At 33.6% G+C, this 24,825-nt stretch overlaps 1 protein-coding gene across 2 annotated transcripts in view; it reads left to right on the top strand.

Annotated features, from left to right (window-relative positions):
• The window catches only part of ATAD2 (ATPase family AAA domain containing 2), a 60,402-nt gene that overhangs the window by 6,973 nt on the left and 28,604 nt on the right, over positions 1 to 24,825 (top strand). Inside the window, exons 2-13 of one of the 2 annotated variants that reach the window (XM_036031393.1) lie at positions 1,976 to 2,124; positions 6,833 to 6,882; positions 8,395 to 8,554; positions 9,320 to 9,422; positions 9,667 to 9,754; positions 11,099 to 11,158; positions 11,231 to 11,320; positions 11,879 to 11,996; positions 17,632 to 17,739; positions 20,127 to 20,235; positions 21,790 to 21,905; positions 24,429 to 24,603. In XM_036031393.1, the coding sequence (XP_035887286.1) occupies positions 1,976 to 2,124; positions 6,833 to 6,882; positions 8,395 to 8,554; positions 9,320 to 9,422; positions 9,667 to 9,754; positions 11,099 to 11,158; positions 11,231 to 11,320; positions 11,879 to 11,996; positions 17,632 to 17,739; positions 20,127 to 20,235; positions 21,790 to 21,905; positions 24,429 to 24,603 (1,326 nt within the window). Of the gene's footprint in view, positions 1 to 1,975; positions 2,125 to 6,832; positions 6,883 to 8,394; positions 8,555 to 9,319; positions 9,423 to 9,666; positions 9,755 to 11,098; positions 11,321 to 11,878; positions 11,997 to 17,631; positions 17,740 to 20,126; positions 20,236 to 21,789; positions 21,906 to 24,428; positions 24,604 to 24,825 lie in introns of both variants that reach the window. The other variant, XM_028534105.2, reaches the window with a different exon arrangement.

The following is a 24,825-nucleotide window of genomic DNA, read 5'->3' as shown; positions in this document are numbered from 1 at the left end:
AAAAATTTTACCTTGATTCTTTCTTACCCCCTCTTTCAATTTGTATTTCCAAACCACTTAATCCATAGCGTTTTATCTTGATTTATTTTTATGCTTTAAAGTTGTTTATTATACTTTTATACTTACAATACAAAATTTGAAAAATTTACTCACTGTGTATTGAATTATAATTATTACTATTCAGTTGATCAAAACAACAAAAACATTATTTTGATTAAAATGATGAAGTATATGAACTCCTAGGAGTTTATCTGTAAAATCCTACCCACCCAATTCATGTATCTGTGAATAAATCTTATTGCTGGAGACAATGTTTGACATCAGTTCCATTGTTTTTATAATTTTAAGCACTGAGAAAACATTCATATTAAATAAGTAGATAGTAATGAAAGGAATTTTGTTGAGCAGTGCCATTCGGATTTTGGGCTTTTGTGCCAAAAATCTTTTGTCACAGTCTCCTAGCTTAATTAGGCCTCTTCAATTTTGTTGAAAGCCAAGAATTGGAAACCACTTAACAAAGGTAAAAGTTTTGTTGCCTAGCTTAGTCATTCCACTTCTTAACACCTACGCTTGTGTTTTCCTTTATTTGGCTTTAGGAAGGTTTTGTAATGCCTTGAGGCAGTACACAATAGAGAAGACTCAGAATGAGTGAGGGATAGGACCCTGGGTAAATGAAAGAGGATGCCTTATGTTAAGGTTGCTTTCTTAGGCAGATCAGTTTTAAGAAAAAGTATATGTGGAAGTTGAGAATCTGGAAATAGATTTTCTTCAAATTTTCCTTGGAAAGTCTTACCTTAAACTGCACCCATGCAAGATGTAGGTGTTTGTTTTAAAAATAATACACCTACCTAAAAGTATAGGTATCTTTTTTCAAACATCCTTAAATACAGGGAGGGCAAAATTAGGTTTATAGTTGAGACAGTTTATCCTTGTATTATTTGTTAATTATTGTATTATTTGTATTACAACTATAAACCTACTTTGCTCATGCCTATATAAAAAAAGTACACTGGAAAAATGCCAACAAATTATACAGACATCACTTAATATTTTATTAAGTACTTGTCCAATTCTTACACAAATTCTTGTGGCATACATATCTTTATTTAACTTGTGAACCAATTAAATATTCTGCCCATACAAAATTAGGTGACAAAATGTCCTGATTTAAAAAAAAAAATAAAGTAACGGGTAAAGTCGGTTGGGGGCAGACAAAGGATTAATGTTTCTTTTTCTTCTTTAAAAAAACAACAACACTGCTTATTTTTCTAAAATGATCAATTTTCAGAGTAGTAAGGCATTCAGTTACAGAGTTGTTAGGTACTTTTGCTTTCTCTTCTAATGTAAAAATACCCTTATACAAAAGGTGTATAGAACTTTTGAATAGTTTATGACAGAAATTTGTAGCTCATAAAGCAGTCCACTATCTTAGAGCCTATTGTGCAAAAGTAAAGTTACATAAAGCTCTGGTTTTTACAACAGGTTAACATACATACCTAAGCAGTCTTTAAATTCAGTGGTTGTATTATCTGGGTGAAATACATAGTAACTCCTTTTCGTCTTCCAAGCCAAAATTATAATTCTGATAGTCCAGTTATTTTAAGGTTGCAACCAGTGAATGCACAGCAGACAATGGTGTGTGTGTATCTTTCTAATTTCTTTAGCCTTAAAATAAGTACTTACTGTTGTGAACTAGTACAAATTTTTTTTTTATCAGTGGTGGGAAACTTCACTATGTAGACTACTTGTGAAATAGAACTATAAACCTCAGTAAGTTTTAATTAGCTATTTCATAAACATTACTAATACTTATCATAAGATGATTATTCCAAATATTAACTACTGGGTAGAGGCAAAATAATTCTGCACAAAAAACAGTTGTACAAATGTGTAATCAGAAAACTCTTAGGAGTAGTTTAACTTGGGAATTTTGACTTAAGAAAAACTTAGATGGTTTTCTTAATTTTTCTTGAAGGATGGGTCTTCAGTGAAGGAAGTTGAAACCTACCACCAGAAACGTGCTTTGAGGACTTTGAGAAAAAATGCGCAGAATTCTTCAGATTCTAGTTTTGATAAGAATATGGAAATAACGGAAACACATGCTAATGGCAGGCATTTTACAAGGTAATACAGGGTGTTCGTTTGCTAATTCAAAATAGTTTTAAAGTAATAATTTAGGATTTGTGTTTAATTTTTAAGTGGTCATCAAGATTCCAGTGTTACAAAATGTTAGTTTACGTAAAGCTGCCTTAAATGAGTATTACTGAATTAAAAATTTAATGTGTACACAGATTTGTTTTTATTTTCATATTCAACGACCATATTTGTGATATGCAACTGGCAAGATTGGTTGACTTGTTTATGATGTAGTGCTGCTTCATAATCTTTACAAAGTATTTATTCAAAGTAGTAGTTATAATTTTTGAATTTTTGATTGCTTGCTATCAAATTTTTCATCAATTCCGAGTCATTTATTTTTCTGTGTTGGTGTGCTTCTAAAGCAGTCTTCACATAGGGGCAAAGAATGACCTTTTTTTTAAAGTTGTCTAATGGGACTAGATGCTTTTTACACATTTAAATTTTGTTTCTTAAGAATCCTGAGGTGTAGGCGGCATGAATCCCATTTTAATTCTCGGGAAATTAGTTTTAATAAATTAGGTCCTAACCCATGTGGCTCAGTTGGTTGAGCACCATTCTGCAAAGTGAAAGGTCGCAGATTTGATTCTGGTCGGGCACAAGTTTAAATTGTGGGTTTAGTTCCTGGGTACCTATGGAAGGCAGCCAGTCATGTTTCCCTCTCGCATGGATGTTTCTCTCCCTGTCTTTCTTCCCTCCTTCCCCTCTTCCTAAAAATAAGTAAATAAAATATTAACAATAAATAAATAAGTGTAATTAGGTAGTTCATTGAACTTGGGTTTGTTTGGTTCAGGGCAGATGGCAATTTTAAATCTAACTTTAATTAATTCAAACCTTCACTTTTCTCCCCACTTGGGTGAGCCTAACATAAGTGGAGGGAAGTACCAATTAGAATGAAACTTATTCTCATAAATTTCTCACAGTGACTTAGAAGACTAGAACCCTCCCACTCTTAAATAGAATTTTTGTTCTTATTTTGTGTAGTGGATTTTCTACATAAGTGAGATGGTGCCCCCTTCATTTTTCTTTTCCAGTTATTTAATACATATTTTGTTACATTTTTTAAAATCCTCACCTGAGGATATGTTTATTGATTTTAGAGAGGAAGGAAGAGGGACACAGAGAAAGAGATAACATCATTGTGAGAGAAGAAGCATTGATAAGTTGCCTTCTGTACCAGGAATTGAACCCGCAGCCTAGGTATGTGCTCTGACTGGGAATCAAACCCAAAACCTTATTGGTGTACAGGATGACGCTCCAACCAGCTGAGCCACCCAGCCAGGGCATTGCAACATTTTTTTTATTTGTATCTTATTTCATCCAGTATTTATGGAATATTTACTACTGCATTTCAGGGAGTCTAAGATAACAGCAATTGAAACACAATTTATGAAACAGTAAAAAGGAAAAAACACTGAAAATTAAACTGTGACATGCCATCAATTGTAAGGCATCCCAATTTGAGAGATGTTAGAATGGGAGGAAATATACAACTTTTAGAATTGATGACATGCAGTTTAAGCTGAAACCTGAAGAAGCCTTTTTGGGGTAAGAGGAATGGTCCGTGAATTCTCTATGAGAATTTTTTCTTCTTTTTTGTTATTTTTGCCTTTTTTTTTTCCTGTGAGAATTTTTAAATTTAGTTTACGATCTGAAGAAAAAAAAAATAAAACATTCTGGATCATCTAAATTGCTAGCATATGAAGAATAGCCATAAAATTTCAGACCTTATATTTGTGTTTACAATTAAATTGGCACCAAGTATTACTGCTTTAGTTATTTCAGGTTCATGAGATAAGAACTGAGTCTGACCTTAATACATAAATAATTCATCTGCTTCCAAGATAATGTCATGACATGCTTGCTATTCAAATGAAGGTTTGAAGCACCTCAACTAAAGAAGTGGATGAATTGAGTCATCACGAAACACAACAAACATAACTTACCAAACTGGAGAAACTGATAGTAGTAAGACATTTCACACAGCAAATGGCTATTTTGTTTTGCCAAAACCTCATTATGTTAATATTTTTGTTGGTTGGTTTTATGGTTTTATTTATATTAAATATAATTTATATCTAGTTTGGCTTATACATAGTCAAAAAATTTAATGTTGTAAGTCCTCAAAATTTTAACCTTTAAAAGGACCTGGACATTATTTCCATCTGTGAAACATTGTGCTGGGCTTTATGCTTAAAAGGTTGTAAAGGAGTATTTTAAAGGTATTAAATGCTTTTTAAGTTGGATTTAAAGATGAGTGACTTAGATTTTTAAATTAGATTCCTTATAAAATATATTGAATTACTATCTTTTTTATTACTTAAAGAGCAACTTTAATGAAATATAATTCACATACCATAAAATTCATGATTTTAAAGTGTACAATTCAGTGGTTTTAGAATATTCACAATATTGTGCAATCATCACCACTATCTAATTTCAGAACATTTCATCAACCCCAAAAAACCACTGTGCTCATTATACTCCCACCCCAACCCCTTGGGAACCACTATTCTACTTTCTGTCTTTATAGACTTGCCTATTATGGACATTTTATATAAATGGAATAGTACAATATATGGCCATCGTGTCTGACTTCTTTCATTTGGTATATTGTTTTGAAGATTCATCTGTATTGTAGTATCTATTAGCACTTCATTCTTTTTATTGCCAAATAAAATTGCATAGTATGGATATATCACATTCTCTTTTATCTACTCATTAATTGATGGACATTTGAATTGTTTCTTTTTTTTTTTTGGCTATTACAAAATAGTGCCATGAACATTGGTTTACAAACTTGTGTGTGGACATAGAGTTTTGATTTATTCTTAATTTTATTTATTTATTTATTTATTTATTTATTTATTTATTTATTTGGTATATGCCTAAGATTTCATTGCTGAGTCAAATGGCAGCTGTTCTAATATTGAGGAACTGCCAAACTGTTGTCCAAAGCAGCTGTACCATTTTACATTCCCACTAGTGAAGTATGAGAGTTCCAATTTCTCCACATCCTCACCAGCAGTTGTCCTTGTCTGTCTTTGTTTTTAGTCATTTTAGTGGGTATGAAATATTTCATTGTAGTTCTGATTTGCATTTTTTGATAGTTAATAATGTTGAATATCTTTTCATGTGCTATTGACCATTTGTTTTCTGTGGAGAATTTGTCTTTAAAAATATCTTCCTGTATTCAGATCATTATTACAAGGACTATTCTATATAATATCAGGGTCTGCTTGTCTAAGAATTACATAAAGTAGCTTATAGTAGTATTTTTGAAATCTGCTTTATATAGTTACCCCGTTTCTTATCAGGGTGACCCATTTGTTGGGTGGTTTGCCTAACTGTAGTAATCTCTTCTTTCTCTATTCCCTCTGACCCTTTCGTTTTCAGTCTATTTGGGGCTCAAAGACCGGAAGACTCAGGCTGTTAAAATAATACAGAAAGATTTGAGTAAGTGCCTTGAGGGCAGGATCTATATTTCTTTGTTTTTGGAGTTCTTAACTAGCGTTCAGTAGTTATAGTTTTCAGGGACACATGAAACCTCTGAAATATTGTTTAAACTTGTAAGTGTATATGCAGTTTTCTAGAGGTCAAGATTCATAGCTTTGATCAGATCTGCAGGTGTTAAAGAAACAGTTTACAACCCCTGTAGCAGAAAAGTGCTCCCCTTCCTCAATAGGCAAAAAAGAAAGAAAAAGGAAAACACCCCTTTAATCATTGTGTCCCTACCACCTAATAGGAGCCTGGTTATTAAAAGTAGACCTTCATGGTATGGAGGGAGGGTCTCTTTTTAGATGGATCGCTCAAAGGTTTTTATTTTGTTCTTGCTTCTTACTTGTGTTCTAAGAGATAAGGAATTAATGAAGACTTGCTTTGTTATGAGGATACATGAGCTAACTCTGCTGGTTAAGATGTTTTCATTATAAAGTGTCACATTTGAAATTGCTCATGTATAACCAGCCCACTAGAAAAGAGCTTGATACATAAGTAGATTAATAGATATAGCTTATCCAAGTATGGAAAATTGATTCCCTAAAAATAAATTAATGAGACATTGTTTTGTTTGCTCAGTGGATTTTAGAAAAAAAGATGAGAGTAGGATTTTTTTTTTTTTTTTTAAAGCTTTGGAACATATCCTTTCCAATTCAGTAGATTCTGTCTGCCAGTTTGTGGGATTATCTTGATGCATAAATGGGACTGTTTCTACATGTGAGTGATAATGGAATATGTAAACTATAGCCAGCAAATGTTCTTAGAAAAAAATCAACATGTCACAAAGGGACATTAGTTTTGTTTATAGTTATAAATTCCTCCAGGATGTAGTACCACTATATCCCTGTGGTATAAGATACATTGTCTTATTTTTGCTCAATGCTCAGTTCAATTATACCTAAATACTTAGTTAGGCTAAATATTTCATTTCTTGTTTTAGTAAGATGCTTTGATTAATTCTGTTTAGTTAAGAGTTAATGCATATATCATTGAATTTCACAACAGGTTTCTCAGACTTTGTTTAGACATGATTTGCATAAACATACTCAGCATATTCTCAAGCTTTTTTTTCCCCACTGGTTTTTAGGTTTTTATGTACCTAAGCTGATTTAACTTTTTGTCCTAGTTTGTATATTATGAAATATAGCCTTTAAAATTATGTCAGTTATTTTGAATTCTTTAATTCTTTTTAACATAGGCAATTGGCCAGGCAGCAGGCTAATAAAAAAAAAGAAGAGCACAAAGAAGGTAAGGAATGTTAAAGACATTTCAAATGTTTAAAATGTAATTAATATTTTGTTTACTAGTATATTGAGATTTATACAATAAACTTCCCAAATTTAAAGTATACAATTTATTTGCTTTTGACATAATATACCATGAAACCATCACCACAGTAAGGTAATGAAGATAACTGTCACTCCCCCAAAATTTCCTCAGGTCCCTTTAGTATCCCTCCTATCTCTCCAAACTCCTCTCTGTGCCCTTCACCCCTGAGAATTCCTGAGTAGCCATTGATCTATTTTTTAGCCATTATCGATTTGTTTGAACTTTCTAGCATTTTCTACTTATAATTCTATAAGAATTATACAGTATGCATTCTTTTTTGTCTGGCCACACAGCATAATTACTTCGAGAATCATCTATGTTGTTGCTTTTGTTGCTGAGTAGTATTCTATTATATAGATATACCATAATTTGTCCTGTCCCATCCCCTCACCCTGTCAGTTTTATTGTGATATAATTGACCTATAATGTTGTATAAGTTTAAAGTGTACAAGGAATGTTGATTTGATACACCTCTATATTACAAAATGATTACTAATATAATTTAGCTAACATTTGCATGTCACATAATTATTTCTTTTTTGTGGTGAGAACATTTAAAATCTACTCTCTTAGCAACTTTCGAGTGTGTAATACAGTATTATCAAGTATAATCATTATCCTGTAGAGCCCCAGAACTTACTCATAGTTGGAAACTTGTACTCTGAGCAGCATCTTCCCTTACCCCTTATCCCCCAGTCCCGGACAACCACCCCCATTCTCGTCTTTTTATGAGTTCATCTTTTAGATTTCACATATAAGTGATATTATATGGTATTTCTTTTTCTCCATCTGACATATTAGCATAATGCCCTCAAGGTCTATACATGTTGTTGCAAATGGCAAGATGTCCTTTTTTCTGGTAATATTCCATTGTATATATACAACAGGTCCTCGAATAGTGTCATTTTGGTTAATGTCATTTCTTTATAACATTGATGAGATACTGTAGGAGCTTAACTCTTTATATCAATTAGCTTATGGTAAAGTTGGTTTCATTATGTGTCATTTTGCTTAAAGTCACAGAACCCATCAAGAGTGTTACGTGAGGACTTACTGTATTCCATGTCTTCTTCATCCATTCACCCATTGATGGATACCTAGGTTGTTTCCCACAATTTCTTTATTTATCTTTTGTTGGATGTTTTTTCTAATTTGAGACTGTTACAAAACTGCTTTGCACATTTGTGTCTAAGTCTTTGTATTATATATTTTCCCATTTCTTTTGAGAATGGAGTGGCTGGAACATATGGTAGGAGTATGTTTTAACTTTATTTTGGTTTTCTAATATTTTAAGAAAGGCTAATTTCAAGATACTATACTTTTGTTAGGTGAAAGTATAACTGTTCAATTGTTCATTTCAGAATTCTTTTATAAATGCTTTTGTTTCAAATCTTTCCCTATATTTGTATGTATTTGTCTGTGAATAAAAAGCAATTCCAGTTACTCGGTCATTGAGGACTAGAAACATTGTTCAGACTACAGAACACTTGCATGAAGAGAATGGCGATGTTGAAGTTCGACGCAGTTGTAGGATTAGAAGCCGTTACAGTAGTGTGAACCAGTCTGTGCTATTTGACAAACTTATAACAAAGTAAGTAAAAATTTATTTATTTTTTTTAATATTTTATTCGTTTATTTTTAGAGAGGGAAGGGAGGGAGATAGAGAGAGAGAGAAACATCAATGTGTGGTTGCTGGGGGTCATGGCCTGCAACCCAGGCATGTACCCTGACTGGGAATCAAACCTGCAACACTTTGGTTCGCAGCCCACGCTCAACCCACTGAACTATGCCAGCCAGGGCTGTAAAAAATTATTTAGATCAAGATGATTTAAGTGACAAAAAGTGACAACTTTCTGTTGGGGAGAGATCATAAATTTCGACTAGCCTGAATATTTAATGCATTTAGTTTATTTAAAGCATAAAGGAGAGTGATTGTATATAGGAGTGAATCCTGTATACTCACACATATTTAAAGTCTTTGAAAAATGTAGAAAATATTTTTATACAAGTAAATCAAGAAACAGATATTTAAAATTTTTTATTTTATTATTATTTTTATTTTTAGAGAAAGGGGAAGGGAAGGAGAAAGAGATGGACAGAAACATCAATATGTGGTTGCCTCTCACACACCCGCTGCTGGGGACCTGGCCTGCAACCCAGGCATGTGCCCTGACTGGGAATCAAACCAGCTACCCTTGGTTCACAGGCTGGCACTCTGTCCACTGAGCCATACCAGCCAGGAAACAGATATTTAAAATGCCAGCACTCAATATACAGTGGAAGGAAAATTAAGTGTTTAATAAGATACTATTAATATTTTAAAGTTTTAGCTTATATTTATATTAATTTTTTAAAGCACTGCTGAAGCTGTACTTCAAAAAATGGATGACATGAAGAAGATGCGTAGACGGCGAATGAGAGGCCTGGAAGACTTGGCGGTGTTTAATGAAACAAAAGAAGTAAATATATTCTTCCATTAAGGGGATGATTTAATCTTCAGTTTAACCTTTTCTGTAGTACCTATCCACTTTTGGTTAAATTGGTCATCTTACCCAGCATTTGTTTGATCAGGCACTAGTTATTGCTGGAGTTGTAAGAGTTTATAGCTGGAAATATCTTTATTTTAAGCAAGATTGGAAGATCCTACTGAATTTTTAAAGTAAATATTCTAAATGTTAATGGCTTTTATTTGAACATTCTCAGGGGAATCTTAATATGTACACAAGAGGAAAACGAAAAGGTATTCAAAGAACTGATGAAGAAACAACTGATAATCAAGAAGGCAGTGTGGGTTAGTCTTTTCTCTTCTATCTTTTGAGTCTGAATTTCAGTATTTTTATTTAGCAGGATGCATCCTTTTTATTTAGAAGTTGTGAGGATTGGTCATAATTTAAAAGAAGAAAGTGAAGGCAGAGAAGTGTTTCAAAGGGTGCTATATTTTGTTTGGGAAAGTATTTGAAATCAACAGTTCTAAACCAAAGCTGTTTTGCTTGTGTAATACATCTACAGACAACATACATATCTCTCTACCTATTTTAATTAATTAATTAGTTAATTAACATTTAGAGAGAGGGGATAGGTTGGAAGAAAGAGAGGGAGAGAAGCATCAATTGGTTGCCTTCTATGCATGGCCCAGCTAGGGACCAATCCTGAAACTCAGGTGTGTACCCTGAGTGGGAATCAAACTGGCAACCTTTTGCTTTGCTGGACAACACGCAACCACCGGAGCCACACCCTCTCTCTACCTATTTTAATTTTAAAAAGAAATTATTAAAGTTTGACTCTTCTCTTTAGGACTTATTACTGTACCCTACTAGAATTTTTCTTGAGTGAAAACCAGTTTTCTGAAGTGCATTTTATTTTTTATTTTTTTAATATATTCTTTTTTTTTTTTTTAGATTATTTATTTATTTATTTATTTATTTATTTATTTTTAGAGAGGGAAGGGAGGGAGAGAGAGAGAGACATCAATGTGTGGTTGCTGGGGGCCATGGCCTGCAGCCCAGGCATGTGCCCTACTGGGAATCAAACCAGCAATGCTTTGGTTCGCAGTCCATGCTCAATCCACTGAGCTACGCCAGCCAGGGCCTGAAGTGCATTTTAAATGTTTGGTGTTTTATATTATCATAATCACGTGTATTAATGAAATTAGCAGTAATAGCATAAAGTTTAATTTGGTACTGACAGTAGCCTTTAAACTTCTTTCTCTACTTTCCTTCCTCTATTTGTTTTTATTTTTAAAAAATATTTATTTATTTATTTTTAGAGAGAGGGGAGGGGAGAGAGAAAAGAGGGAGAGAAACATTGATTGGTTGTGTTTCATACTTGCCCTGAGCAGGGACTGAACCTACAACCTAGCCATGTTCCCTGACTGGGAATCAAACTGGCGACCTTTTGCTTTGCGGAACTTTGCCCAACCAACTGAGCCACACTGGTCAGGACTCTAGATGTTTTTAATTCTACAATATTTTTTTACTTCATTTAAAAGAAATTTTAATATTGTGAAAGAATTAGATTCTTTTTTTGAATTTATAAGTGAATACATTTTAACAGGAGTATCCTTTCTCAGTTCCCCATGTTAAAAATTGTCAATGTTTTGGTGAGTATCCTAAAAGTAAATATTTCTTAATTGTAGAATCATCTGAAGTAGGTGAAGACCAAGAAGATGAAGATGATGGTGAAGATGAAGATGATGGTGAAGATGAGGATGATGATGATGGTGAAGATGAAGATGATGGTGAAGATGAAGATGATGGTGAAGATGAAGATGATGAAGAAGATGGAGAAGAAGATAATCAGAAACGGTATTATCTTAGACAGAGAAAAGCTACTGTTTACTACCAGGCTCCACTGGAAAGTAAGTGCTATATTTGTTTATCTAGGAGATGGAATTCTATATTACCTTTGTTTTTACAAAGGTAATATATAATTCCTCTATTATTATTTTTTAAGTTTTTATTTTGCATAATGCTCATGGCTATTATCCTTCTTAATCTATCCTAAAAGTGCAAGGTGTCAGTTTTTCCAAATATAGTTAAATTTTAGCTTTGACCAAATCAAATAATTGGCCTATTTATTATCTTAAATTTTACAGCCTTTGACTTAATTTATTTTGTAAGTTATGTAAATAAGACTGCTTTTGATTAAGGTCGTGCCTTAATACTTATGACATACACATGCAAGGCTGATACTCAGCTGTTATCCATCAGTGTAATCATAACTGTTTATGGCCAGCATATGTTTTGGTTGTTGGTGTTTTTCATAGCAGCCTTGTAGACATAAATGATTTAAAACATGAACTATAAAATATTTAGTATTTTCATGGAAGGGCAGCACCTTTGTAAGTGTTTATATGAAGAGCAGAATTACATCCAAATATAATTATGTGTCATGTACATCTTACTCTTTTCTTAAGAACCTCGTCACCAGAGAAAGCCCAACATGTTTTATAGTGGCCCAGCTTCTCCTACAAGACCAAGATATCGATTGTCTTCTGCGGGGCCAAGAAGTCCTTATTGTAAACGAATGAACAGGTTTGTTCTGAAAAGTGTCTGATTTATGACAACATAATTGTGGCTATGTTAAGGTAGGAATCTAGCCTTAGGATTGGGGATGTTATGATACAATTCCAGGATCATATATGGGAGAGTTAACTCTGCCTTTGGTGCTCTAATTCCTACTTCTGCTGACTAGTTCTTGCTTTTGCTTCCACTAATAGGAATTGTTAATAACTACCATGGTAAGGTAATTTACTCCATTGGTCCCCACTTTAGTGACAGAGAGCTACCTTTACTTCAGTGTTTACTGTATTCCTGGCTTGGTATTAAGCATTTTGGGTGGACTATTTTCTTTAATCTTTGCATTAAGTTAGATATAGGTATAGTGTTATCTTCACATACTATTACAGACATATTTTCCTATGATGACAAACACTGTAAGCTACACAGCTTCTAAACTTATGACTCCAACTATCTTTTTCTGTATTGATTTAAAAAATTTGTTTCATATACTAGGAAAATAATTTTTTGCTATTTAAATTATTTGTAAGTTTATTTTTATTTCACATTCCAGCATTTGTTGCTTGTCTGTCATATTTAAGTTCAAAGAGGTAGTTCTTGTTATTTCCTCATTCTCCTGAATAATAAAAGGTTTTCTGATCCATTAGAACTCTCTGGATAATAGTGGCATTATAGTAGTTTGTGAATAAGAGCTTGTTGGTGAAAACTAAAACTGCAGGGAAAAAATGACACTGGTATGGGAGGTGGTGCTTTTTTCTTAATAATAATTTGCTCAGAAGTAAGATTGAAGTCCTCTGAGACTTCAGCTCTGTGAACAGTTCTTGGAAGCTCCAAGAAGCAGACTATCTGATCATGTTTTGGTCATGCAAGTTAACACCTCTGTAGGTGCTGACAAACTAGGAAAAATATAAAATACAACCTGTGTCCCTGGATATTTTAATTTCATTTTCAGAATGCCAAAATCACAAGTGTACATTCTAGATTACTTGTTTCATTATCCCTTTTCTTACACCTAGAGCCATCCTTTTCTTACACTTAGTATCCATCCTTTGATGAAGGACCAGGAAGGCAAACTCAGCCTGCCAGGGTTGTCCAAGATAAATTGCACTTAACGGAGGCAACACTGTTGGTACCCTTCATAGGCCGCCTATAATATTGTTAAAGACTGATATTTTGATAGTGAAATTTAATGATTTTCAGAAAAGGAGAGTAAGATATATTGCTCCCTGGAGTCCCCAACAATCATAGGACTCACAACAGCTCTTGGTTGACAGACTGAAGGGGCAGATCTGTATTTGATCCAGCAGAAATGAGAGGCTGGCAGTTACTTTGAGATTTAATTTTTTCTCATCTTTTCTGGGTTTGTGTTCCTGGATGTAACATACTTGTTGACTAACTACTTCTATAATCAGCACCTACAGTGTGTCTTGCAGAAGGTAGAACTTTTTTTTTTTTTTTTTTTTTTTTTGCCCCTTTTGGTTCAGTCTAGTCTTTCTCTCTGTAAAGTGTCTCACAATGTTGTACAGCTCCTTGGGTGCGGGATTTTTCCCCCTGTTAATTATTTAACAAATGTTTCAATACTACTATGTGCCAAATACTATGGATATAAAAATGATGAAGCCAGGATTGCTACCCTTGGATGTCATAGACTAGTGGAGGGTCCTGACACATTTAAGTTAAAGTATGAACTAAGATTTAAGATGTATCCTGGAGTCATATTATTTGACTTGCTGACCTTTTTGGTGTTCATTAAACTTTTTCTTTTTCATCGGGATATATTCATACACTGTTTAGTTCACCCACTTAAAGTATATAATTCAGTAGCTTTAATATATTCAGAGTTGTGAAACTATTACCACAATAATTTTAGAACATTTTTCTTGCCTCAAAAAGAAACCTATACTCTTTATATCACCCCAGCTCTTCCAATACTTTCAATACTCCCATCCCTTCAGTCCTAAGCCACCACTAATTAACTTCCTGTCTTTATAGACTTGCCTAGTTTAGATATTTCATGTAAGTAGAATCTCTTATGACTAGTTTCTTTCACTTTGTATAACACATTCAAAGTTCATCCACATAGTAACATGTATCAATACCTCGTTCCTTTATATTGCCAAATGAGATTCCATTGTATAAATATATCATATTTTGTTTATCCATTTATCAGTTGATGGACATCTGAGTTGTTTCCACTTTTTGACTGTTAATGGATAATGTTACTGTGAACAGTTCTACACAACTTTTTGTGTGGACATATATTTTCATTTTTCTTGGGTATATACCTGGAAGTGGAAGTGCTGGGTCAAATGCTAACTATATTTAATGTTTCAGGGAAGTGCCAGATTGTTTTCCAAATGGCTGCCTCATTTTACTTTCCTACAAACAATATCCTAAAGTTCTAGTTTCTCTGCGGCTTTTCTGACACTTGTAATTACCTGACCTTTTTATCCACTTCAATCCTTTTTTTTTTTTTTTTTCTTTCTTGGCAAGGTGTTGTGAACATCTCGTTTTTTTCTAACAACCTTAATGATAGTCATTTTGCTTAGCCTTTTTATTTTTTTCATCAAGAGACCAGCTTCTGTTTACAGTTCATGTTCTACAGCTACTTAAGCATGGAAACAAAGCACATGTCCAAAAATCATTTGAACATTGCTTTTAGTATCCGTGGCAAATGGTTAAGAAACCTTTCAACCAAGTGCAGGATCTTCAAAGGATCTTTTGGCAACTTGTCATATTGGAGCTTCAGGAACACTGCCTTTAAGCAGGATTTTTCTTCCTTATGGTTGATAAGCTCTAGTCCACCAATTTTCAACTGGTATGCCACAAGAATTTTTAAAACATGCAATTCCTGAGTATTCAGTCTGAGGCGCTGGCCTCTTTTCCCTTAGACTATCAAATGAAAAAACGACAGCCACCAACACAACAAAAGCCATCTGGTGTGAATGAGTCAAAATTATACTTTTGTTTGTCATGTCGGCAAAAAATATATTTCTTGGTGTGCCACCGAATTTTAGTAATTTATGTGTGCCATGAGATGAAAATGTTGAAAAAGCACTGCTCTGGTCATCTAAGGCTTATTCTTTTGCTTCAGTCTGCAGTTTCTAGAATGAGCCTAGTTCCTTTGAATAAAAAGATAATATAAGGGGACTAAATGGTAATGGGGAAAAAAAAATGAAGATGGAAAAAAAGAGAGAAGATAACAGAATAGCACACTGCTTTACCAATATTCCAGAGTGCTTCTTCTTTGTTGTTAAGGACCTAAACTGGCAACTCTAGATGTTCTAGTTAGGTTCACAATGCTTGGCTATGCCAAATTTTTCAAAGGTTTTTAGTAAAATGAAAAAAAAAATGAGTGTGGGTGTGTGTGTTTAGAATCCTTTTTTAAACTGAAGTAATGGCCTTTCTACAGTACAGGGTAATGATGAAGAACCTGGACCTATCACTGGAACAGCTTAGGTTGCCATCTCAGTTCTACCACTTATTAGTGATCTTTGGCAAGTTACTTAGCCTCTCTGTACTTCAGCTTTTTGATCTGTAGAATGGGGATAATAGCACCTATCTCATTGTATTTTGAGAATTAGATGAGTTAATACATATAAAGCATTTAAAGTAGTATCTAGTACATATTAAGGGCTACATGTGCTTGTTATTGTAACTGTATTTTAATGTTTAAAAATAATCCCTATTCACAAATCAAATGTTGGAAATTTTGTGACAATCCAGAAAGTCTTGTTGTTTGCTTATAACTTTATGAGTTTATGAAATAAACAACTGGAAATCACCAGTGTAGTGTTGTACAGAATGAGGATTTTTGAAATAGATAGACATGAATTTGAATTCTGACATCATCATTGACTGACTCTGATATGTTGAGTAAGTTCTTTAAACTCTGGTCCACATTTGCTCTGACTATAAAATGAGCCCACTAACAAGTACTCTTCCAAAGTTTTAATTAAGATTGAATGAGATGCCCTGGCTGGAGTAGCTCAGTGGATTGAGTGCGGGCTGCGAACCAACGTATCCCAGGTTCGATTCCCAGTCAGGGCACATGTCTGGGTTGCAGGCCATGGCCCCCAGCAACCGCACATTGATGTTTCTCTCTCTCTCTCTCCCTCCCTTCCCTCTCTAAAATTAAATAAATAAAATCTTTAAAGAAAAAAAAAAAGATTGAATGAGATATGACAAGTACTTGGTACAAGGAGCACTTAGTAAATATTAGTTCCTTTTTTAAATTTGAAGTTAGTCTTAATTTTATGTGAATGCATACTGAATTCACATGCAGTTATGTGAATTATATGACTATAAGTTAGTCTCTTTGTAATATCAATGTTAATATTAGATAAGTTAGTTTTTTATATAAAATTTCAGACTTGTACTAGATAGTTTTAGTTTCAGACTGATCACAGAAACGCTCTCAGGCATGTTTTGGTAGGTGGACAGTGGAGGATTACATTCTCACTAATATCTGTGTTTTCACAACCTGTCTTTCAAAACCCTCGGAGCCATTTATATGTTCACAAGTTGGAATTTTTAGAAGGCTTTACAAAGGTAACCTGCATCATAAACATCTTCAGCAGTGTCTGGGCCAGCACTACCTAGTCACATACATTAATTCTATAGCAAGACATAGGAATAATCATAGTAAATGGGACAAATGGAGACTATGGATTGCCTTTATGACATTTCAGATCATGTTTTACTGCTAAGTGTTTAGTGGAAAAGCTTATTTTCAGAGTTTTTTAGGTACAAGCTTTTGGACTTATATAATGCAGATAATAGATTGCGAACCTTTTATATTTTTGGAAATACCTGCTTACAATGATTGCACTCTGACTCAGAAGGAGCTCTAGACTCTGTGCCAATGGAATAAAGGGTTTTTTCCAGCCAGGTTCTTTGCCGTTCCCCTTTACCCCCATTGGCCTGTTGCAATTGTCCAAAGGTAGAAGATATTTAAAATTTTTTTGAATATTAGTAGCACTTGGAATCTTTATTTAATACTATCAACTAGCCTAAGACTTTGATTTTATTTATTTATTTATTTTGGTAAGTGAGAAGATTGAGGTTTATATGCATTTGGGAACTCATTTACATTCACAAAGCTGTCAAGTGTCATTGTGAATTTACAATTGATGATATAGATAAAAGGCCATATTATTTCTCCCTGTTTCCTAGCATTTTTAAACCCTAGTTTACATAAAAATTCTCATGTTCTCCTTTTAAAATTATTTAATATGTCAAAATAGGTTACTCCCTTCCAAATATGAAATTATATGTAGTATAATATTGAAAATAGTTTTCCAAAATTATATTCCCCAGAATTCTAATACCCTCTTTATCTCACCTTTCTGTGAGGATAACCGATTTATATAAAGACTAAAAAAAGCCTGGACCAAATGCTGTCTTAGTAAATAAACATTGGTGGTCACTCTACCACAGTCTTTTATCTTTTTTCCCCTTTCCTCTAAGTTATCCAAGTCTTTTATTTTCTTTCAAAGGTTCAACCAACTAAACTTACTTTGTTGGTTGAGCAAATGCATTAATTTTAAGATAAACCATCTTGGATCATTAGGTATTTCTGATGTTTGCACCTTATACCTTTTATTTTCCCTGCCCTTCATCATCAATTTAGTTTTCTTCTTTACTTCAGGCGAAGGCATGCGATCCACAGTAGTGATTCTACTTCATCTTCCTCTTCTGAAGATGAACAACACTTTGAGAGGCGAAGGAAAAGGAGCCGTAATAGAGCTATCAACAGGTAAGTGTTATATTGATGCCTTTTAAAACTACCACTTACTTTTTTTTTGAAAAGTGGTGAGAAAGCCAAATAATTTGGGAATGGGTACAGCTTAATGGATGAAAAAATTATACAGTAGGTTAATATAAGACCAGAATACTGTCTTGTTTGAAATATTTAGTTGAAACTCATATTTTACTGTTTAACCATTATGTAGCTCAAAATGGTGCTTGTTAAACACTGATTTGAGGAAATATACTCCTTTTTAAAATAACAATAATGCATTTTTATTATAGAATACTTAAGGAAGATTAAAAGTTTTACTTATTTCATAACTCCTTATAAGTTCACATATAGTAATCAACTTATTTGTAACCAAATCACGTACAGTAATCAAATTACTTGACTCACGATAATTACATGAAGTAGATGGGGCAAATATCATGGCTGTTTTACAGATGTGGATGGGTAAATGAAAAGTGCAGTGTTTGATTCTAATAATATGTTCTTTGAGCAGAACAGAAATGCTTAAAGTAATTGGAACATAATAATGAAGCAGGGTGCAAATCAACCACTCTTTGTATCCTAAGCACTATTCTTTTTTTTTTTTTTCTTTTTTAATTTATTTTGAGAGAGAGGGGAAGGGAGGGAGAAAAAGAAGGAGAGCAACATCAATGTGTGGTTGCCTCTCACACACCCCCAACTGGGGACCCAGCCCACAACCCAGTCATGTGCCCTGAATGGGAACTGGACCAGCAACCCTTTGGTTCACAGGCCGGCATTCAATGCACTGAGCCACACCAACCAGGGCAAAGCGCTGTTCTTGTATCATATTAAATCCGCCTTGTCCAGTATGGTAGCCACTAGCCACATGTGGCTATTAAGCACTTGAAATGTAGCTAGTCTGAATTAAGATATACACTATAAGTTTTTATGACAAACACACTCTTGGATTCCAAAGATTTAGTATTAAAAAGAATGTTAGCCCCTGGCTGGCGTAGCTCAGTGGATTGAGCGTGGGCTGGGAACCAAAGTGTCCCAGGTTCGATTCCCAGCCAGGGTACATTCCTGGTTGCAGACCATAACCCCCAGCAACCACACATCCACACATTGATGTCTCTGTGTGTGTGTCTCTCTCTCTCTCTCTCTCTCTCTCTCCCTCCCTCCCTCTCTCCCTCTCTCCCCCTTCCCTCCCTAAAAATAAATAAATAAAATCTTTAAAAAAAAAGGAATGTAAAATAGCTCAATTTTTAAAATACTGACTGTACATGTTGGAGTGATAATACAGGGTTTTGGATATATTGTGATAAATATGTTATTAACCTTTGTTTATTGTAGCTAATAGAAAATTTTATATTACTTTTTTGGCTTGCATTTTATTTCTGATAGACAGCAATAAGTTAAATCATCCAAAAGCTGTATACTTAGACTACTTGAATTTTTCTTTGCTTTTATTCATAGAAGTGTGCATCTAATCCTATGGTTTTATATTATGCAGTTATATTTCTATTAAGAATTACTTAAGACATACCCTTTAAAAATCTGCAGTTGAAAAGTTATCCATCTTAGATTTCAGAGTATAAAGTTCTCATGGAATTTGGGGATGGCAAGAACTGTCCCTTGGGGTGAGCATGGTGCTTTCACTTGTGTTTAGTTGCAGTAGTTATTCTTTGCTACGGCATTCTGGTACAAGTATCTTAAACTCTAACATAAGCAGTTTTCCTTTTTCCATCAATAAAAGAAGCACAGTCATCTAGGCATATTCTTTGTGACATACCATAACTGTTTTTGAAAGTAGTTAATAGGAAAGTAGTGATTCATTCTTGCTTGAGAGGATTGACATGGATCCAGATGTTGGTGGACTCTGACTGTTTTGCTGAGAGGTATTATAGCAAAGTTATTGCAGGTCTGGAGACAACTTGGGTTTGATTTCTAGATCTGTCACTTGCTATTGTAGTTTGTAACTTGGAGCATTTTAGTTTACCTTACCTGTGGCTTTATTTTCTTTGAAAAGAAGGGAAATAATACCTACTTCGTTAATATATCTAAACCATCTAAAACTAAAACAGTGTCTGGCAAATAGTAAACATTCCATATACATTAGACATGATCATTATAATGTATATTGACACTGTCTGAATTTTCAACTGTAAATTACAGCAGTGTGGCTTCTTAAAAATTGGTATTTTCATTTGGCTGTGTATCTTTAATGATAAACTTTAGATATAACTTTTCTAACACAATTTCTTAACCTATATAGAAAATGAGGAAGTCAAAATATATCTTAAGATTGCTCTAGTTGAAATTTAATTTTTTTAAATTTTTAAGAAAAATGCCCATATTTTAACATGGCATTTGGAGAAGTATGAGGTTTTGGTTTTAATTTTTTCCTAATCTTTTTAAAATAGGTGCCTCCCGCTAAATTTTCGGAAAGATGAATTAAAAGGAATTTACAAAGATCGAATGAAAATTGGAGCCAGCCTTGCTGATGTTGATCCAATGCAACTAGATTCTTCGGTGATTACTGTCCTGAAATGTGTCCTTGAACTGTAATTGTGTTCTTTGTTTTAGTTTAGTTTTAAAGTTAAAAAAGAAGCCCTGGCTGGCGTAGCTCAGTGGATTGAGCGTGGGCTGCGAACCAAAGCATTGCAGGTTCAATTCCCAGTCAGGGCACATGCTTGAGTTGCAGGCCATGGCCCCCAGCAACCACACATTGATGTTTCTCTCTCTCTCTCTTTCTCCCTCCCTTCCCTCTCTAAAAATAAATAAATAAAATCTTTAAAAAATAAAGTTAAAAAAGAAACTACTCTTTTAAAATCAGAAACTTTAATTTTTTTGAAGTATTTTTATTGATTATGCTATTACATTTTTCCCAGTTTTTCCTCCCTTATCCCCCTTCCCCCCTGGCCCCCCCAACTCTCCCCACTAAAATACTGAAATACCCTCCAGCTTCCCCACCGCCTTAGTGCATGTCCATGGGTTGTATATATAAATTCTTTGAGTCCTCTGTTTCCTATACCATTTTTTATATTCATATTTTTTATCTTTTTTTTTAGATAAGTCCCTTTAACATTTCATAAAATAAGGGCTTGATGATGAACTCCTTTAACTTGACCTTATCTGGGAAGCACATTTTCTGCCCTTCCATTCTAAATGATAGCTTTGCTGGGTAGAGTAATCTTGGATGTAGGTCCTTACCTTTTATGAATATTTCTTTCCAGCCCCTTCTTGTCTGCAAAGTTTCTTTTGAGAAATCAGCTGATATCCTAATGGGTACCCCTTTTTGGTAACTCTTTCCTTTCCCCTTGCTTCTTTTAGGATTCTCACATTGTCTTTAATCTTAGGTAATTTAATGATGATGTGCCTTAGTGTGTTCCTCTTAGGGTCCAACTTCTTTGGGACTCTGAGCTTCCTGGACTTCCTAGAAGTCTATTTCCTTTGCCAGATTAGGGAAGTTTTCCCTCATTATTTGCTCAAATAAGTTTTCGATTTCTTGCTGTTGTTCTTCTCCTTCTGGCATCCCTATAATTCAGATATTGGAACGTTTCAAGTTGTCCCAAAGGTTCCTAAATCTCTCTTTATTTTTTTTTGATTCTTGTTTCTTCCTTTTCCTTTGGATCGATGTTTATTTCTTTTGTTCCAAATCGTTGCTTTGAGTTCTGGTTTCCCCTGTCACTGTTGGTTCCCTGAATATTTTGTTTGATTTTACTTTGGGTATCCTTCATTTGTTTTTTCATTTTTTTGACACAGCTCAATCAGATCTATGAACATTTTGATTACCAGGGCTTTAAATTCTCCATCAGATAGGTTGGCAGTCTCCTTATCATTTAGTTCTGAGGTTATGCTGTGTTTTTTTTATTTGGGCCATATTTCTTTGTCTTGGTGCAGCTGATCAGAAACTTCAATTTTTATAGACTTTTTTCTTTTCTTCTCTTCTTGTCATCTCCAGGCCACAACTAAGATACTGTTACTCGGTTGACTGTGTGTAGGTTGTGTATAGTTTGGGCATGGAATGACATTTTAATTTTGACTCCAAATCTAAGAATGTCGATGTTTCTCTTCCATTACCAGGTACGATTTGATAGTGTTGGTGGTCTGTCTAATCACATTGCAGCTCTAAAAGAGATGGTGGTATTTCCATTACTTTATCCAGAAGTCTTTGAAAAATTCAAAATTCAACCTCCAAGGTAATTTTACTGTGCATTTTATTTTAGCCAAAATCTGTGCTATGCTACTATTATCTAGAAAGATAATGTTTCTCTGTTGAAATTTTTCAGGTCTACTCTAAATTTATATATTTTTCCTACAAGGTCCTGGGTGCTTTGAATATATTTATTTTCTTAATGTTTAACATGAAGAATGGTTTCAAAATTGATTCTCCATGAGTGAGAGGGTGGGAAGATTCTTTTTTTTTTTTAATTAATATTTTATTTATTTATTTTTAGAGGGGAAGGTAAGGAGAAAGAGAGGAAGAGAAACATCAATGTGTGGTTGCCTCTCATGTGGCCCCCACTGAGGGCCTGGCCTGCAACCCAGGCATGTGCCTTGACCAGGAGTCGAACCAACAACCCTTTGGTTCACAGCCCGTGTTCAATCCACTGAGCTACACCAGGGCAGGGGGAAGATTCTTTATGGTTTTTCAAACATTTAGTGAAATTCCTTTCATATATACTTCTTTCCATTTTTAAAATTGTTTATAATTGTACATAATTTTAACAATCAAATTGTACTTTAAATCTTTTATAGAAGGCAGTAGGCCCCTCCTACCCTTCTTATTTCAATTCCTACTTCTATGAATACATTGAATTAAGTAAACCTTTTTAAATTGGTAAGCTTTTTTACTTTTATATTATAAAAGTTGTATACTGTGAATAATCACTATTAAAACATTGGTAAATTCAGTTTTTTTAATTTGTTTTGTAGTTAAAATTGACAGTGTTATATTAGTTTCAGGTGTGTAATAGAATATTAGCTGATCCATAAAAATTTTTTAAATCTGATATTAATATTAAATGACATTTACTTATAGGAAATGTTGATGAAACTACCATATTTTGCCATGTATAATGTGCACCTATGTTTTTGTGTACATTACACACAGTATTATTATGCCCATGGTATGTAATCATTATTGTGCCCTTATTTTTCCCTCAAATTTGGGCAAAACGTTTGTACTACACATGGCAAAATATGGTATCTAGTTAAAGTAATTTAGTGAACTTAAAGAATTAACTCCCTGAAATTTTTCTTTTTCTTTCTCCTTCTTTACAACATATATATACTCCCATAAAAATCAAATATATGGTTGTGTAAACATTTTTATATGTGATCTTTGTATTTTAATGGCTAAATAATATTTCATTATTGTGGTTGTGTCATATTTTATTTGATTTTGCTGTTGCTGGCTTGTTTTCTTCTAACTTCATTATCACAAATGTCAATATCATGAACATTTCATTATTTCATCTTTGTGTGAGTTCTTAATTCTATTTTTAAGATGTAGTCTCACAAAGTAGATTCTTGGCTCAGTAGATAATATTTTAAAAATCTATATCTGCCTTGGTTTTTGTACATTGAAATCATTGTTGCTTATTCCATTTGTATGTCTCATTGTTTTCTTACTATGTGCTTTGTTTTTTACACCTACATTTGATTGTCCCTATCTTACTATTTTTTATTAACTTTTAATAGATTTCATCCATCACTTTTGGTTTTTTTCCCTATAATTCTTACTTTGTCATTTCTGTTTTTCTGGGATTTTCTTTAAGTGTTTCTTTTCAAGAACAGTTATTTGATGACCTGAAATTGATTATTTTCCATTACTTTGGTAGAACTTAATTCCTGGCATTTCCTATTTCTATACCCTTTTTACATTTCTGTTAAGTATTATTAGTATAGCCCATTTTCTCAGAATTCTATTCTAAGAGCAACAGATAACTTTGGAACTATGTGAAAAAATAGTAAGTTACCCTGTTGGAGTGATGTCACAAAATTTATTTTAAATTATTTACATTGTCTTAGTCCTTACTGTCCAACCACCATTATTTCTTTAAGTTCTCTCTTCTTTTATCTCTTTCTCCTGTTCAATTCCAAGATGTTTTCTTATAAAATTTTTGGTGGTGTGTTCCTGAAATTGAGACCAAAGATTGTAGAAGAAACCAGTTATTCTTTCCCCTGATACATTACAAAAGTAAACTACCAAGTCCTTTTTTTTTTAATCTTTGCCTGAGGACATACTCACTGATTTCAGGGAGAGGGGAAGGGAAGGAGGGAGAGAACACTGATCTGTTGCCTTTTACATATGCCACGACTGGGATCTGAACTTGCACCTAGGCATGTGCCCTGACCAGGAACTGAACCTGCGACCTTTCGGTTTATGGGAACGTCGCTTTAAACAACTGAGCCACACTGGCCAGGGCAACTATCAAGTCTTTTTAAGTGTAACTTCTATGCAAGGAAAGGTAATATGAGCATAATGAATATATAAAAGAAAATATGTTTTAAATAAAGGGTTTCATTTAGTCTTAATATTAATTTTTAGTAGCAATGTTAATTACCAGATTTTAAGTTGTGTTTTCTGAATTGAAATATTTCAGTTGTCTCACTTTTTTTATTCACTAATTAAGTGTACTTATGAAATTAGTTTGTAATTTTGTTTAAATAGTCCTTTTTAATGTAGTACTGATAAAATAATACTTTTTCTTTTACAGAGGTTGTTTGTTTTATGGTCCACCAGGAACTGGAAAAACTCTGGTTGCTAGAGCTCTTGCCAATGAGTGCAGTCAAGGGGATAAGAGAGTTGCATTTTTCATGAGGAAAGGTGCTGATTGTCTGAGTAAATGGGTAGGAGAGTCTGAAAGACAGCTACGATTGCTATTTGATCAGGTATGATGATAAAATTTGTCTATCTAGATTTATAGTCAATGTAGATGTAAGTATGTAAGGATTAGATAAATCTTGTGTTTAATTATTTTCATAGAAAAAATTTTAGAAGAATTAGACCAAATATATAATCTTCCCAGATTATTTTTCTTTGTGTGTTAAGATAACACTGACCTATTAGGGGCAGTTTTGTAATAAGAGAAATGAGTAACTAGATCTCAGTTC

Source organism: Phyllostomus discolor, chromosome 7 (assembly GCF_004126475.2).
Source record: "Phyllostomus discolor isolate MPI-MPIP mPhyDis1 chromosome 7, mPhyDis1.pri.v3, whole genome shotgun sequence".
NCBI lineage: Eukaryota > Metazoa > Chordata > Mammalia > Chiroptera > Phyllostomidae > Phyllostomus > Phyllostomus discolor.
This window is presented reverse-complemented; position numbering and strand designations above follow the sequence as displayed.